At 43.1% G+C, this 16,449-nt stretch overlaps 1 protein-coding gene across 5 annotated transcripts in view; it reads right to left on the bottom strand.

The window, feature by feature from the left end:
* Positions 1–16,449, bottom strand: part of FYB2 (FYN binding protein 2) — a 571,085-nt gene that overhangs the window by 397,133 nt on the left and 157,503 nt on the right. For all 5 annotated transcript variants that reach the window (XR_013603713.1, XR_013603717.1, XR_013603715.1 and 2 more), the window contains exon 4: positions 15,228–15,258. Coding sequence is in view for 2 of the 5 variants with exons in the window: in XM_078670088.1 (XP_078526214.1) it covers positions 15,228–15,258 (31 nt within the window). In the remaining 3 variants the exon portion in view is untranslated. The remainder of the gene's footprint in view (positions 1–15,227; positions 15,259–16,449) is intronic.

Below are 16,449 nucleotides of genomic sequence, written 5' to 3'. Positions count from 1 at the left end.
GGTTATATAGCAACTTTGGTTTGGCTTTATCAAAACATGTCGTGTGAGGTGTCATACGATTTGGAATACTATCCCCTCGCCAGTCCTGGCGACGGGGATAGCATTCCACCCCTCTAGAGGGAGAAGACATGTTACTTTGCTTAAATGCGGTTGATTTTTAAAAGAGCCTCAGATCCACAAAATGGGTGCTTCTGCCACAGACACCGGTCTGACCCCCTGCAGCTGACAGAAACTCAGCCAAGGGGGCCTGGACAAAGGGTTTCCTGTCGCAGGGAGGTGTCATACCACCCCAGACAGGAGATAGTGGATTGTAGCAGGGAGGTTTGAAAGAAACCAGACACTACATGGGGAGCACAAGGCTTCCCCTTGCATAATCCAGTCAAACCCGTTCTGGGGCACACCAGCCCCAGTCCCAGTGCGGCCTGGATCAAAGGAAAGAGGTGTACCCACCACCTTCCTGGGTCCCACCCATAGGAGGGGACCTAGCAGGTAATCCAGCCCCCCAGATTCGAATAAGAGTGGGAGCAGTGCCAATGCACTTCAGATTATCCTGATGAAACATAAGAAACAAAACTCTGGACCCTTCGACATCCTACTCAACGTAGAAGACTGAAGAATCTCCCTTGTGGTCAAGGAGTGACCACCCTGTGCAAACAGGCACCATCCAGCACCTCGACGTCTGCTTTGTTGCAGTTCCCGCCGGAACTCGAGCAACAGAGATCGACGAGATTAAGCTTGCCTGCCTTCTAACAGCCCGATCCACAGTCCCTGCAGAGCTGAGACCCGTGGAAGCGACCGGAAGCATGGGGCACGCCATCTTGAAAAGACCACGAGACACTGACCGTGCAGCCCACGAGGGACCCTTGAAGCTGTACACCGGGGTTTCAGAAGCCCCAACGTTGAGCCACTCTTGCACCGAAGTTCAACCCTCTACACTCGACGAGTGCTGCGTGGGGCCCTTCTGCTTCTTTTGGCTCAACGCGTTGGCCCGGTCACTTGCCAGCTGGCTTGTGGCCCCTGTGCCGAAGAAAACCAAAATACGACTTGTGATTCTGGTTGCTCCAGATTTGCTCCCGCTCCCCTGAAAAGGAGCACCAACTCTGACCCTCCTGGTTTGAGTGAGAAGCAATCTTCTAGTTCCGCGTGGATTGCTTTTGCCAAGTGTTGTTTGCTCTAATCTTGAAGCCGACAGCACCGACGGTGAGAACCTATGTGGGACAGCTCGTGACCCGCTACTGGACGTCGCAGATGCCCCAGGGCCCACGTGGCAGCGAAGAGAAGCTCCTCGACAACCACCAGATTACGCCCGACATTGCCTGGTTCCGTCCTGGTTCCACCCTGGTCACTGCTAAGTGACCCAGACTCTGTCCCCTCTGCTTTCAGGTACTTTTCTATCCGGATCCACCCTTGGATCCCACCGGACACTTCTCTTTCCCATCGCCTGCAGCATCTTCAGCTCCAAGCGCCCAGAACCTGCACGACGAAACCCGACGCCACTTCGACCCTATGCACCCGCTTCCTGTGGGTGAGGTAACATTGCAACGCCGGTGTTCCCACACTGGTACACATCTCTAGGGTCTGTGTCTTAAGTTTTGTCCTTCTAGGTTCAGCGGAAGTATCCTAAAACTCTATTTGTGTAACTTTTACGCACCTTTGACTTGCATTGGTGCATGCGTGTGCTTTAAGCACTGCACCCGAATCCCGCGGGCTTTTCCAGACTTCAGCATTGCTTGTCCCGACTGCTCCCAGCGATTCCCTAGGCCCTAGGCCTAACAACTGTTCAATTGGTATCTCTTATACCACTTTCTTGATATATGGTCTGAGTGGCCCCTCGCCCTCATCCATAATTGTGCAACTTTGTATGCTATACTGTGCTTTTGATTTAACGCTTGTGCCCCTTTGTTCATAAAGAATACTGGGGATTATTTGTAGAAATAAATACATATATTTTTATAATATATACTTGTGTGGTGTCCTTTCATTTGATATTACAGGACTGTGATTGGTAAAACAGCTCGCTTAACACGACCTCTTGAGTTAGGCCTTTAAGGCTGCTTAGTCTATGCTACCATTAAGATAGCTTGTCTACAAGGTTGACTTACAACCTGACACCATAAGGGATTGTTTGGACTGATACAAGGTGGTTCCAGAATTGGAAACATCATATATCAGGCCAACTTCTCACAGCCAGCAAGATGAGTGTCGGGAGAGCTTTGTTGAAAGATGGCTAGAGGACGATGTAAAGAGGAGGCATTTTCCATGGTGAAGTTTTGAACTTAAAGAGTTAGGTTATTTATAGATGTTAGAAGTTCTAATACGTGATGCATCTTTAGAGTTTGTTGGCATCAGAACTTGTCAAAAGCAGGTCTTCTTAGCAACATCTGTAATGCCTTTGGAGACCAAAAAAACCTTTCAACTAGTTAGGCTAAACAGCAAGATGAAGAGCATTAAAGGTCAAGGCAAAATTGGAGAAGGTGAAGATTTTACTAATCCAGGAGCGAGAAATTTAGCAAGCACAATTGTGACCAAACTGGACTCAAATGGACTTCTCTTTCATAGCACCCAACAGGATGTGATCTAACTAGACATAAGTTAGACCATCTTTACACACCATCTATCATCCACCAGGTGACAACCTCATCTTCACCGAATATTTTATGGATATGGTCTCAACGAACTCTGGGCGTCAAAATACCCAAATATTCCTGGGCGATTTCAATCTCCATTGGAACGACCACAACGATGTGGCCATACTCTCAAAAATGTCCTCGATGATCTAAACCTCACCCAAATTTGCAACAGCCCTACACACAAAGGTTCAACCCTGGATATAATAATCTCCAATAGTGACTTGACCAGGTAGGACGCCTAATAACTTTAGCAGTGCTTATGCAGTTCGCGCTTTAGTGCTGGTGGGCAAAAACGAATTTTTAAAGCACCTATTTTGTATTTGAGTAAAGTTAGGTTACATTTCCCCTGTTTTTAATACTTAGCTAATCCCAACTACCTGCACCTTAATTTGTGGAAAATACACCGCGTTTTAGCGGGTCCCTGTATCCCTTTATTTATCGGCGGTAGACATATTGGGGGAAAGACGGGACGCCTGGCGGCACCATCTTTGTTTGCGCGCTAGCTGCACAGAGGCAGCTATTTAGGGCGGGCTAATCAGTAAGCAAGCCTTGATGTCTTGACCCTTACTGAGACCTGGCTTGGTGATAACTCATTACCAGATATTATAGCTGCTCTCCCGAATGATTATGACATGGTATGGCATAATCGTACGCACAATGCTCGAGGGGGGGGGGGGGGGGAGTAGCAATCCTGTATAAAAAATCACTTGCAGTAGTTAAGATACTATCAGAAACAGTAGATTTGGCCGACATCCTTGGAGTAAAAATCATGTTTGACGATCAGTGCGTTGTGATTCTTACAGTCTACCGCCCACCAAATGCCACCCCAGCTTTCAATGATTTATTTATGCCCATTATATCGGATATTTGCTCAAGATATAAAAAGGTAGTGGTAACCGGAGATTTTAACTTACATTGGAATAAGGCCCATAAGGAACCGGGAGCCCGATGCTTAGACATAACTATGTCTTCACTAGGCTTTAAGCAGCTTGTAAAGGCTCCCACCCATATAAAGGGACACATCCTCGATCTTATCTGGGTTTTGGATCTTAAGGTGACTCTTTCGGAAATTTCACCCTGCATATGGTCTGACCATCATTCAGTCTATTGTGACATCCCCATTGATGCAAAGCTGACACAACCCCCCCTAAAATTAAGAAAGTCCGCCAATGGAGGAAAGTTGATTTACAAACTTTAACGGACAGTCTTTCGGAATGGGCTAAACCAATGGTCCTTAATGATAATTTAGACCAAGATTATAGAGACATAGTGTGCAATCTGAAGAAAGCGATTGATCAGATTGCACCAGAGAAGCTACAACTGACAAAAAAAGCAGGAAATGGGGCACCATGGTTTACAGCGTCTTTAAGAGAACATAAAAAGAAACTCCGTCAAGCTGAAAGAAGCTGGAGGAAAAATAAAGAGGAAGGGGATCGAACACAATATAAAAACTTCCTCAACGTATATAAAAAACTTACTCTGGCTGCTAAAGCTAACTATTACGAAACTCGGATAAATCAAGCTGAAAATGTCCAGAAAGAAACTTTCAAAATTCTAACTGAGTTGAGCAAAAAACCTGAAAATATTGAAACAACAATCAGTTGTAACATGTTTCAAAACTACTTTCTGGAGAAGGTAGACACTATCCTTTCTGATATTAGGCAGAGTATATTACCCGGATCCAATATATCTCAGGATGTTCAGACTCCTTCTGAAGTTACTATTTCACAATTTCCATTACTAGACCCGATGAGTCTTGAACAACTAATGAGCAAAACCAAATCTGGCTCCCCGGCAGACCCATGTCCCCCTAGTATTTTTCGTCTGGCATGCACCATTCTAGAAGACCAGATTACCTCCCTTCTGAACAAGTCACTGGAAACAGGGATGGTACCAGCTAGTTTTAAGGAAGCCCAAGTGAAGCCACTGATAAAGAAACCAGGAGCGGATTCCACCATCTTGAAAAATTATAGGCCTATTTCCCAACTACTGTTCTTGTCCAAAATCCTAGAACAACATGTGCTGAAGTCCCTGGCCTCATTCCTGGAGTCTCATCACCTCTTCCAGGAGCGTCAGGCAGGATTTCGTGCACACCATAGCACCGAGTTGGTGATGCTCTCGGTGCTAGATGAGCTTAGGGGGATGGCTGACAGTAAAAAACCGAGCGCCCGGATACTTTTAGATCTTTCAGCGGCGTTCGATACTGTCAGCCACACCCTACTCTTGGACAGGTTAGCCAAGTTCGGGATTCGGGATAGGGCCTTTCAATGGCTCCAATCCTTCCTATTAGGTAGGACACAGCGAATTCAGCTGGGGGATTGTTTATCAGAGGTGGGTAACCTGACGTGCGGAGTTCCACAGGGCTCCGCACTATCTCCAGTATTATTTAATCTTTACACCCAACCATTGATCAACTCCCTGGTAAACATGGGCTGTCGCGTATTTAATTACGCTGACAACACCCAGCTGCTACTTAGCATAGACAATACGGTCTCTGCACAGAAGTATGCTCAGGATGTCCTCAGATTTGTAGTCAGTTTGATGACTGCAAATCTGTTGAAAATCAATCCTGAAAAAACTGAGGTGTTAGTGGTTTCGACCACAAGCTCGCCATGGATGATCTATACTGGCCTCAAGAACTGGGTTCCACCCCAACACCCTGTGACAATGTGAAAAGCCTTGGAATTAAGATTGACAGCAAATTGTCAATGGCCAGCCAGATCTCCTCGGTGGTAGGGACCTGTACCGGCCTAATCAGACAACTGCGCAAACTAGCCCCCCTTCTCTCCACATCCATGCTTCGCACTGTAGTTTCGGCTACAATTATCTCGAGGCTGGACTACGGGAATGCTCTCTACTTAGGTCTACCAAAAAATCTGACCAATAGACTGCAGGTTGTTCTGAACGATGCTGCACGACTCATCTTCAGACTCCCAAGAAGATCCCATGCTTCCCTCTTGCTACAGAACCTCCATTGGCTTCCTATTAGGCAAAGGGCAGAGTTTAAAAGCCTTTGCAAGGCGCATAAGGCAATTTATGGGCAAGCACCTGACTATATCAAGGAACGACTGGAGATTCATAAACCAGAACGAACTTTGAGGTCATCTGACGCTCAGTTGCTAGTCTGCCCACGGTTTAAACTGGCAACGAAGGGCGGGAGATCCTTCTCAGTTTTAGTTCCTCAAATCTGGAACAGACTACCCGAGTCCCTTCGGAAAGAAGGTAACCTCCTATGTTTCAGGAAATCTTTAAAAACACTTCTATTTAGGGAGGCTTTGGGTTCATTTTAACTTGCACACTCTACTGACTTTTCGATCTGTCTAAGTGTTGGTTTCTTCTCCTTCGGTCATGAGCGCCTTGAGACCTGCCGGTGAGTTGGCGCTATAGAAACTGAAACTAACAATAACAATAACTCCATTCAGCTTGAGTCTATCCAACCCTGTGACTGGTCAGGCCATCATATTATCACCTTCCTTTTCAAGGGAACGTTGAAATTGAACTCTGTTCAATCCACAAGACCAAAAGTATGGAAAAGAGATTTGAAAAAACTCAATCCCAAAATATTACCATCTTCCAGCCACAACCTACTTTTGCCCCCTGCAGGTTCTTCCGCAGTCCAGGATCTCACTAACCACTACCTCAATTCCATGTCCTCCATAATAAACGAGGTAGCCCCCCTTCAACTAAAGAGAGTCTCCTCAAAAGACTCTAGGCCCTGGTACAATGGTTTACTCAACGAATATAGACTGTCTCTCAGAACCTCTGAACGTAATTGGAGATCAGTTTCATCCGCCAATCACCTCAAGATACTAAGGAAAAAGAGAAATGATTATTACAGAAAAATCAAGTGCACTAAAGCAGATTTCTTCAGCCACCAACTAGACCAAGCAAGAAATTGTACCCCAAAACTTTTTGAATTAATCAAAACCCAATCTAAGGATGCACCTCAACGTCTACAAGACATAGCTTGCCTGCAACCCAACTGTGAAGAACTTTCTGCCTTCTTTTCTCAGAAGACTGACAACATCAAGAAGGACCTCCTCAGTGACCTAATCTTAAACTCGGGTCCGCATACGAAAACCACCCCAGCACTTCCATTTGAGCCACACCAAATCCCATCAAAGTATGACCTAAAAAAATGACGTAGCTTTGTCTTCCTTCGCTACTTACACTGAAGAAGCTATATGCAAGATTCTTAATGCCCTAAAGCCTGCCAATCACTTCAACGATCCTCTCCCCGCTAAAGCTGTGAAAGACTTAACTCCACTGCTTCTGCCTCTCTGGACTCAGATCATTAACAGCTCACTTCAACAAGGTTGCATCCCGGACTCCCTCAAAGTTGGACAGGTATCACCCATTCTAAAGAAACCCACAGCTGACCCTACGGACATAAACAACTATCGCATTAATTCCAATATTCCCACCTTGGCCAAACTATTGTAAAAAAGCTGTACACTACCAACTGACAAGGCATATTGATCACTTTGACCTTCTTAACAAACACCAATCAGGCTTCCGAACAGGTCACAGCACTGAATCAGCCATGACACACATAATTGATTAAGCGCTACAAATCCTTGATCAGAACGGATCATGCCTACTCATCCTGCTAGACCTCTCAACAGCCTTTGATACGGTCAAACATGAGAACTTGATAGATCTTCTGAAACATAGAATGGGTCTATCAAGGTCAGTGCTAAATTGGTTTGCCTCATTTCTACAAAACCGGTCAACATTTCACGGTCAACAACTCTGTTCAAACCCGTCCCAGTAACAATGGGAGTCCCACAAGGGTCTTCGCTAACCCAGACATTGTTTAATCTTTTCATGGAACCACTCACCGAAATGCTACACACGTCTAACGTGCAATATCACACGTATGCTGACGATACAGAACTATATCCTAAGATTCACACCCTAGAAGACATCAAACTGCTAAACACAATGCTTGGGGACACCCAGACATGGCTGGCAGAAAACCATCTCAAATTGAATGCCCTAAAAACTGAATTCCTCCTAATAGCTCCACCCGCCAAAGTCCTCATTAGGCAAGACTGGATCAAACATCTTACAACTCTCAACGTTCAACCAACCATTGTGGATTCTGCTAAACCATTGGGAATAACTCTTGACAGTAAACTCAATATGCAAAAACACATTAGCAACGGAACAAAGGGAGCAAACTTCCAAATAAATACACTGAGGAAGCTGAAACCTTTCTTGCCAGTCAATGACTTCAAACAGGCAGTACAAGCATTAGTTATCCCTAGAGTGGATACGGCAGTGTCTCTATGTGGACTTCCTAAAGCCACAACGGCACCTCTAAGAGTCTCAATAAATGCTGCAGCGAGACTCATCACTGGTTCCAAAAGAAGTTCCCACATCTCCCCAGACTTAAAATTCTTGAATTGGCTACCACTGGAAGCTAGAATTCACCTGAAAATAGTGTGTATGACAAAGCCTTGCATCACAATGCACCCAGCTATTTGACACAAACTGATGATCTCAGGTGGGATTAGATCTTCTAGAACCTACTACTAAAGCCGCAAAAGATTAAACAAGAAAAAAACATATAAACGAACCTCTCTGGAATGGCGCCCAGGATATGGAATGCCTTACCCCCAGAAACCAGACTGAACTCTTCTACTGCATCTTTCAAAAAGGAAGTAAAAATCGCTTTTCATGGCAAAATTCACCTGAGCATAGTCTAAACAAATTGCGAGAACAAACGTACCCACATTACTTATCCTACTATGACAAGGGACCATCTAGACAACCTAGACACTATATCTACCCCTTATCTGACACAACGGGATTGTTCTTTGTTGTACCTTACTGCTTTACTCTTACAAGATGTCATGTATAAGTGTTTAACTTGCATTTAATTGATTTATAAAGAGCCTCACCCACTGTAAAGCGATCTGATACCCACAAGGGTCTTGTTAGCGCTCTATAAATCTCTAAAAATAAATACATAAAAAATTAAAAGGCTAAAATAATGCATAAGCAAAACCATTAAACTACAAAAACTTTACAAACTGAACAGTTCTAGTTTTAACAAACACGTACAAATTATGAAGGTCTTTCCCATATTTATTACTATTAAACCTCCATAGTGATCTTTTCAGCTCAGTAAACATTTACATTGGCTATGACTTGCCCCTCTACCATGCCACAGAGACACGACAAATGGTAAGAAAATGGCATCAGAGGACAGCCAAAGCACTCCTGGAGCAAGGAGACTGCAGAGTAAAGACTGTTTTGCGGCCCTTGCAATGGTAAACAGTGAAGGGAAAGACCCTTACAACTCTATGATTATTAATTTTTCAAGGACCCTGCATACTAAGCTCACTTGCCCGCTCCTACTACAGAATGGCAGGCTACTAATTGTAGTTATAGGTAGACATGTGCAGTCATGTGTGCACTAAGCATATCTGCTGCACATCAACCATAAAGGAGGAAAGTAGGACTCAGTAAGGTAGGGGCTGCTTCATGCAGGTCAGGCATAGATTATGAGGTAGCAGTGCTCAATCTGTGCGCTGCGTCATCCCGGTGCACTAGCCAGGTGCACCGCAAACAGATGCACACCAAGCACACAGTTTGGGTACAACTAGGTCAAAACACTGTTCTGCGCTCCACTTTCACTTTAGTAAATACATTTTGACAATATGTGGGTTGGGCTTCATTGGGTCCTCTTTTCAGAAACAGTTTTAGCTTATTTTTTCAACAAAGCTCTGGTAGCAGAGGAGCTCTTGCTGTGCTCATAGCTTGGACCAGCACAGAATCCTTCCTGCTGCTGCATCATGGCTCCTCTACCACTGCAGCCACATGCACGGGGGTTAAATGGGAAACCAGCTTGGAGCGGAGGTGCCAACCACCATGGAGGAATGTGACTCCACCTGGGAGACAGATTCGGGAGGAGAAGAGGAGGACACAGAGGTACTAAACAGCGAGAAGATGGTGACCTGCAGGGGAAGGAGTAGAAGGAGCATGCAGAGGAAGTCTCTGAACAAGTAAGCACACAATGCACATTTCTGGGGCAACTTATCCACATAAGATGCTGGCCATCATTGTGCAGCACCCTCTTTGTAGGCTTGGATCCCAGAGTCTACAGCATAAGACCGCAAGGTCAGGTACTGGAGGGTTCTAGAGTCACACCAGATGATGCAACCCTAGAATCTACAGTGCCTCCTTAAGATGCCCTTCTTTAGGAGGTACTGTAAACATTTTTACTCCAGCAGTTCACAATTGCTTATTTTTGTCCACCTAGAAAAGTCAATTTTGCCTGGTTTGGTTAAATGGTACTGTTGTAATCTTGTGCCCCACTTGGTTCATTCCGTCCAGGTTGTGCCTGGAGACTGGATGGTCAATAAAGAAGCTTACTCTGATACTTCGTCCTGTCATCTCTATTACTTTTAACAGGTACATTTTAACCTTCTCAGTCAGACATATTTCTTCACCTTTGTTTTGAAAGGTGTGATATACTCTTCAAAGGCCAGATGTGAGTTAGGTGCTGAAGAACTGTGAATAGCACTTGTGCTATAATACTCCTGATGTTACATCTATGATTACAATACCATCATCGGCTACATCCAAATTATTTTCAGGGAGAAAAATGGAGGTACTCGCAAAGATGGGCTTACATCCCCTACCCGCCAAAAAGATTTAACATAATGGAGAGCTGTGGTCAATCGGTCAAGGGAACCGCAGGTCGAAAAAGTTTGGGAACCACTGACCTGGTGACCCATTTGTTAAAGTTTCTGACATTCTGGTCTAGGTTGTTGGAGGAGATAGGGTGGGTGGTGTTGAGGGCTTTGATCCATGTGTCCTTTGAGATTTTGCTCCAGCTGTGGTGCGGGGCATTGAGCTGACTGGGGGCAGAGGTCCGTGAGCTGGTGATGTTGAAGTGAATGATGGAGAAGTTGTTCTGGTGAATTCCATGGTGTGGCTGTACCTGAGGCGGTCGTTGGTGGTGAAGATGGGATCTTGCGTGTGGCCTATGGTGTGCGTGTGGTCGTGGACGAGTTGGATGAGTCCGATGTTGTTCATGCTGCAGAGGTGGTTGGCAGTGTTAATGTCTTTGTGGTTGTCGAGCTGTAAGTTGAGGTTGCTGATGAAAATGTAGTTGTTGGAGTCAATGTCGAGGGGGCAGTGAAGTTGCAGAAGGCTGGACATACTCCTTTAGGACAATCAGTGAGAGTGCCCCGGATGGTGGTTTTGCCATCTGTTTGAAGTCGTTAAGTTGAGGTGTTCCAGGGCGGGGGTGATGTCATTTGTGGTGGTACATTGGATTTATTTATTTTGTATAATGGTGATCTCTCCTGCAGGTTTCTTGATGTGGGCGCGTTGGGTGATCTTGTAACCTGTGGGTATTACAGTGGTGATGACAGACATAGAAGTGGGGTTGAGCCAGGTCTCAGAGAGTAACAGAAATTTCGTAAAGAAAGGTACCTCCTAAACATACTTTAGAGGTCCAGGAGCCAGGGGGAAAAACACATGAAACTTTGTTAAAAGCAATGCTCCTGTTGACCTATATCTAATTATCCAATGACCTGTGCAGGGCCCAAACTGGGCTGTCCTATAGAAATCAATCATGCCATATGGAACTATACTAAAATATATGAGTTTTTATTCATCTTTTTTTCTTCATAAATTGTGTCAAATCTGTTTTTGGAAGTGTATACAAATTCATAATAAGCAGTTTATTCCGATTTAAATACAGTTAACATATATGTCATATATTGTTCACAGATTAAAAAGCATTCAAAACCACATGTATTACTCTTATTTATACAAGCACGCATCGCCCAAGCACAATAACTTGCATCAAGGAATCTCTCCTTCCATACCACACTCTCACAAATAGTACAATATCATACAAAAGAATATATGGGGACCCTCAAAGATAGGGTGACATACACCGATGTCAAAGCAAACTGACTGAGCAAATCACAATTTGGGTTCACTTTGGTGTTGTCCTTAGAGAGTTCCCAACCATCTGGTCAAAGTACGTTTCGGTGGGAATAATTATCTTCCACCTTCATCAGGACCACTCTTATCAGCTACTTTCAAGACGGTGGGGGGAGACAATCTGAAAAGGTCACCCAATAGATACTGGAAATTCCTCTAATGCACTGGGTGGACAGTAATGACTGAATGAGTCTACATCTAATGCTGATTATCCATAATAAGTGTAAATGTTACTGGATGTCTGCTATTAGCTCAATGTTGGTGAATTAAGCACATATACATGGGCCTTCAAAATTATCATGCCTTTAAGTAGCTCCTTTAAGAGAATAATTTGAGGAAGGCCTACTGATTATATCTGGTCTCCTTCACCCATATTTGTGTGACGACTTGGAAAAGGGAGGTTCCTCTGGCATCTCCTACTATTTGGAACTGGCCAGAGATTAACAGGACCTCACCTGTGAGCGTGGATATGAGGTTCCAAATCTCTGTGATGTGTTTGCATAGTAAGTGTGTGTTGAGAAATGAGCATGCAAGTTGGTGTTTTTGTTCAGGTGATGTCTGTGATATGTACGGGTGAGGCTGGTCAGAGGGCTGGTGTGTGCGCTGTGACAGGTGAAGTGGCAGTGGGTGTAGGTGAAAGGTACTACCGTGAAGCATGAGTCAGCACAGTGGTAGCTTTTGTTGCAGCATCAGTGGTTGAGGGTGTAGAGCTTGCCAATGGGGTATCTTCAGGAGCAGGAGTGCCAGGGGTTGTGGTGCTGGTTGCAGTCCAGGCACGGGCGCAGATTGGCTTGCCTTTGGTGCAATTTCAGCATGCCAGCAGTGCAGCCTGCATTAAGTAGCTCCTGGGGTGGGATAGACTTATGTTGGCAGGAGCAATGGTGAGCGATGAAACCCAGGGCAGCAATAGTGTCTCTGAATCAGGCTGGAACAAGTAGGAAATGGAGGCCACAGGCATGTTGCAGGCTAGATGCCCAGGTGCCTACTGATGCAGCTGCATTGTAATCTGCATTATGTAAGTCCTGGGGTGAGTGGGGCTTCTGTTGGCAGGAAGAACAGTGAATAGGAAAACCTGAGCAGCAGTGGTGTCACTGAATAAGGCTGAAACAAGCAGAAACTGGAGGCCACAGGCAAGTGGCAGGCTATGTGTCCAGGTGCTACTTACAGATTAAACGTTTCTCATGTATTTTTGAAACAAAGCTTTCACCCTGCTCAACTAATCAACTGATGAAAGGTAATTTATGTAAGAGGGACCTTGGGATACAAAGTAACTTCCTCCATAGAAAGCGTTGGGGGATATAAGATGTTCCTATAGCAAGGCACAACCTTGGAAACAGTGACTATGTAAAAGAACACCTGGTTTTATCCCACAGCAACGCTGATCATTTAAAACGAAGTAGCTGCATTTGAAAGTAACAAAAATGAAGACTTTATCAATGGTACAGGAAAACTGTTCAAATAACAAGCAAGGTTAGACATGGATGCTTAACTGAACACCATGAAACTTTATCGCTCTACAAACGGAGTGACTCGAAGTACCACACTCATCCCGACCAACAAAAACCTCTGTTTTTGTGCATGCATCTATAGTCAAAAGGAGGAAACCAAGTTTCAGGGTAAAATTAGGCACCTATTTCCTGACATCTGCCTACAGAAAAATGTCTAAAACATGATGTGAAATTAAAACTTCATATATGGAGAGAAATGTACCCATGAATCGGCCAGATGGCTGAGGGAGTTTTAGGTACAGAAAAAGTCAACTTTTCTAACCTTTCTACATGAAGCATAGTGTAGGTCATGCTTTTCCTAGCCACTACTTTCTGCATATGTGCAAATTGTAAGGCAAACCCATTTCATATACATTCAAATATTTCCGTGGCACTCTATTTGAGTTTAAAGCTTCAAATGTCCAACTTAATTGCAAAATTGACCTCAATTGACTTTGGCCAAGTTTAAGTAGAGTCATGTCACTTTATATAACAAATGCAGAAGAAACAACATTACTCAACTAATAAATATGTGTAGACAATGTGGTCATCCCATTATCAATAACTGCCTAAGGTTTTTCAACATTTTCCTTATCTAGTTGTCCTAATAATTCAGAAGTTTCTTGTTGAAAATGTTTTCAAAGTTAATTGTATATGGCATAATAAAACGATTAGAATGAGGAGCTCTGGTAACCAATAAAGAATCTTGTAAATCCATTTTATCAGAAAGCAGTGATAGGAGATCCTTAACTGCGAACAAGGTGGAATGTTGTAACCACTGTTAATTTAACATGCCTACGCTATAGGTAGTCACTACTCCAGGGTGTTGCGAATGAACATAAAGAGAGGTCTGGTATGTTTTCTTTAAACTCATTGGAATGGGTTAAAAATGGGCATGGCAGCTATTGCTATCAACGGACCATAATAACCACCAACCTGAACTAGAAAGTGACAAATTGTAAATTTTGCACCATCTCATTGATCTGTTTTTCAGTTAAACTAATAAGGTGATGCCAATTTTCTAATTGCACAACAGGGTTAAGGCTTGTCATATTTTTTTTTTTTTTTATTGGCGAAAACATGCAGTCTGTAGAACTGTTTTATTTAAAAAGAACATTTGGCGAGGAATCAAACAAGCCTGAAATAGAGCATCAGTGCTATGGACCAGCCAGTGTTGCTTACTTTCAACAGATTTGTCCTCAATATTGTTCTTCCAATATTCATAGCCCTGTATGGTTAGTTGTGAAATAAATTAATTAGAATAAATCAATTTTGAGTGAGCATATTTTTCTTTGATGGCAAAGGTTTAAGCTTATAAAGAAATGAAACCGGATCTGTAGAGGCATAACAAACAAATAAGGGAATGTCATTAAATATGAAGTGGAACTAACATGGCAGGCAGTGTTCCCACTGTGATTGAAAAGCAGCACATGGAGTACTAGCTCTGTGTAAATAGTGATGTGCATAAACATTTCACCACAATTTGCAGAATTCAAATACAACTCCGGATGCTGAAATACAGTGTATGATTCTAATTCAGATAACATATTAAAAACAGTCTGGGTTGCAGGTAGTTTCAACACATTACCTAAACCTCTGTTAAAGTTTCTCCTACCACAGCCAGGCACGTACTGAGAGGGTTTGCAAGACCTAATTTCTCCTTATGTGAATGCCAATGTGCTACGTTTTTAATCCCAAATCAATTTAAACCTACTGATCTACATTCAAAATTGGTATCCTCTACACCACAGAGGGTGCATAATTCATGCCAGTGTTTGGTGAGCACTGGCACTTATGTTTTGGGACAAGGACTTTTTTCAATCCGACTTTGATTCATACCAAGAAAAAGAAAGGCACCAAAGAGAAACAGGTGGGCGAGAAAGATAGAAAAACTGTGACAAACGGAAAAACTAGGGCTGTAAAAGAAATTTCGAGACAGATAAAGACACAGGAAGAGTAAGGCTGAGGAAGAAAGGGTCAATAGCTGTAATGAACATTAGAGCAGTTAAAATCCTGCACTGTAGTGGCCTCATAAGAAACAAACCGGGCCTGTGCACTTTAAAAAGTAAAAAAACAGAAAAGCTGCTAGAGAGCACATGAAAGTACTGGAATGGGTGGAGAAAACAATTCTAATACTTACGATTCAGGAGAAGGGCAACGGTCATTTGCGTCTACAAAAATGACAAGAGAAGGGTTTAAAAAATAAATGATAAACAACAATTAAGAAAATGCATACACCTTGTGGATTATTAGGACTACTGTATGGGTCATGAGTAATTTAAAGTGCTACATTTTTCTCCTGTGTTCATACACAGGGAATTTCACCTACTTAAAATCAGGAAATATTCTTCAAAAGTAAAGAAACCTCAAGGATAAAATGATAAGTGCTATAATTTTATACAAGTAAGTCGACTACATTAAATAAAAAGGTTAAAACTTTTGACCAGCTTTAGATGTGATAAAGACTCCTTTCCCACCATGTATGATCACTATCTGGAACACCGCCACTTTTTCAATTTATAGGCATGCATCACTATTGCACCCATATGTTTTAATGAGTACAGTGATATAAGCTTACAACTTTATGGTTTGCACATTTCATTATTCATACAATATTGAGTGAAAAATAACTTTTTCCAAAACTCTGAACTCCAACAATCTTATTTATTGCCGGGCACACAGCAACTAAATCTCTTAACTTGACTGGAAAGTACCAAATACTTTTCCCTACCAGTGACATCAAGAATTAAAAATGTGTAATAGTGGATGCTTCCTAAGACTCAACATCGAATAGACGTTTTTTTTTCTCTTACAAGAAGAATGTGTTTTTATGCACCCTTTAAATACATGACTGTGCGAAAGCCGTTGTTTAAAACGTCCTATTTACAATTAAAATTGCATCCTTCCTTATTCTCAATATGTGGGTAACTGGGCCACAAATACACAAATACAAGCTAAACCAACTCCATCTTGTTCGAGTCACATGAGCTCATTGCTATAGCACTGATGCATGCCAAAGCTTCATCGACTAAAATTAGTCGCATGGTCAGTCTGGAGAAGTGAGATATGATGTTCTTGTTCTGGCATTTGACAGAGCTTCGCAAGGTTGCATCCGCAGTGTGAAAAGTGCACTGTTTAAACTAATGTTATCAATGTACCAGGAGGGAGTGGTTAAACACATAACGAGTGCACATCTGTTTGTCTTGTCAGATAACTTAACTGTTGGGTAAATTGTCATTGCTGGACAAGGTCATAATGAATTGTCAAACATCTTGCTGGAGCTCCAGGAGTTCCCACGGCAATAAGCTGAATAAACATCGTGCTCAAAGAACGATTGTCCCAATGTATTTTATTTAAGGTTT

This window comes from Lissotriton helveticus, chromosome 1_2 (assembly GCF_964261635.1).
Source record: "Lissotriton helveticus chromosome 1_2, aLisHel1.1, whole genome shotgun sequence".
Classification (NCBI taxonomy): Eukaryota; Metazoa; Chordata; class Amphibia; order Caudata; family Salamandridae; genus Lissotriton; species Lissotriton helveticus.
The sequence above is the reverse complement of the archived record's forward strand: the minus strand, read 5'-3'. Positions and strand labels throughout refer to the sequence as shown.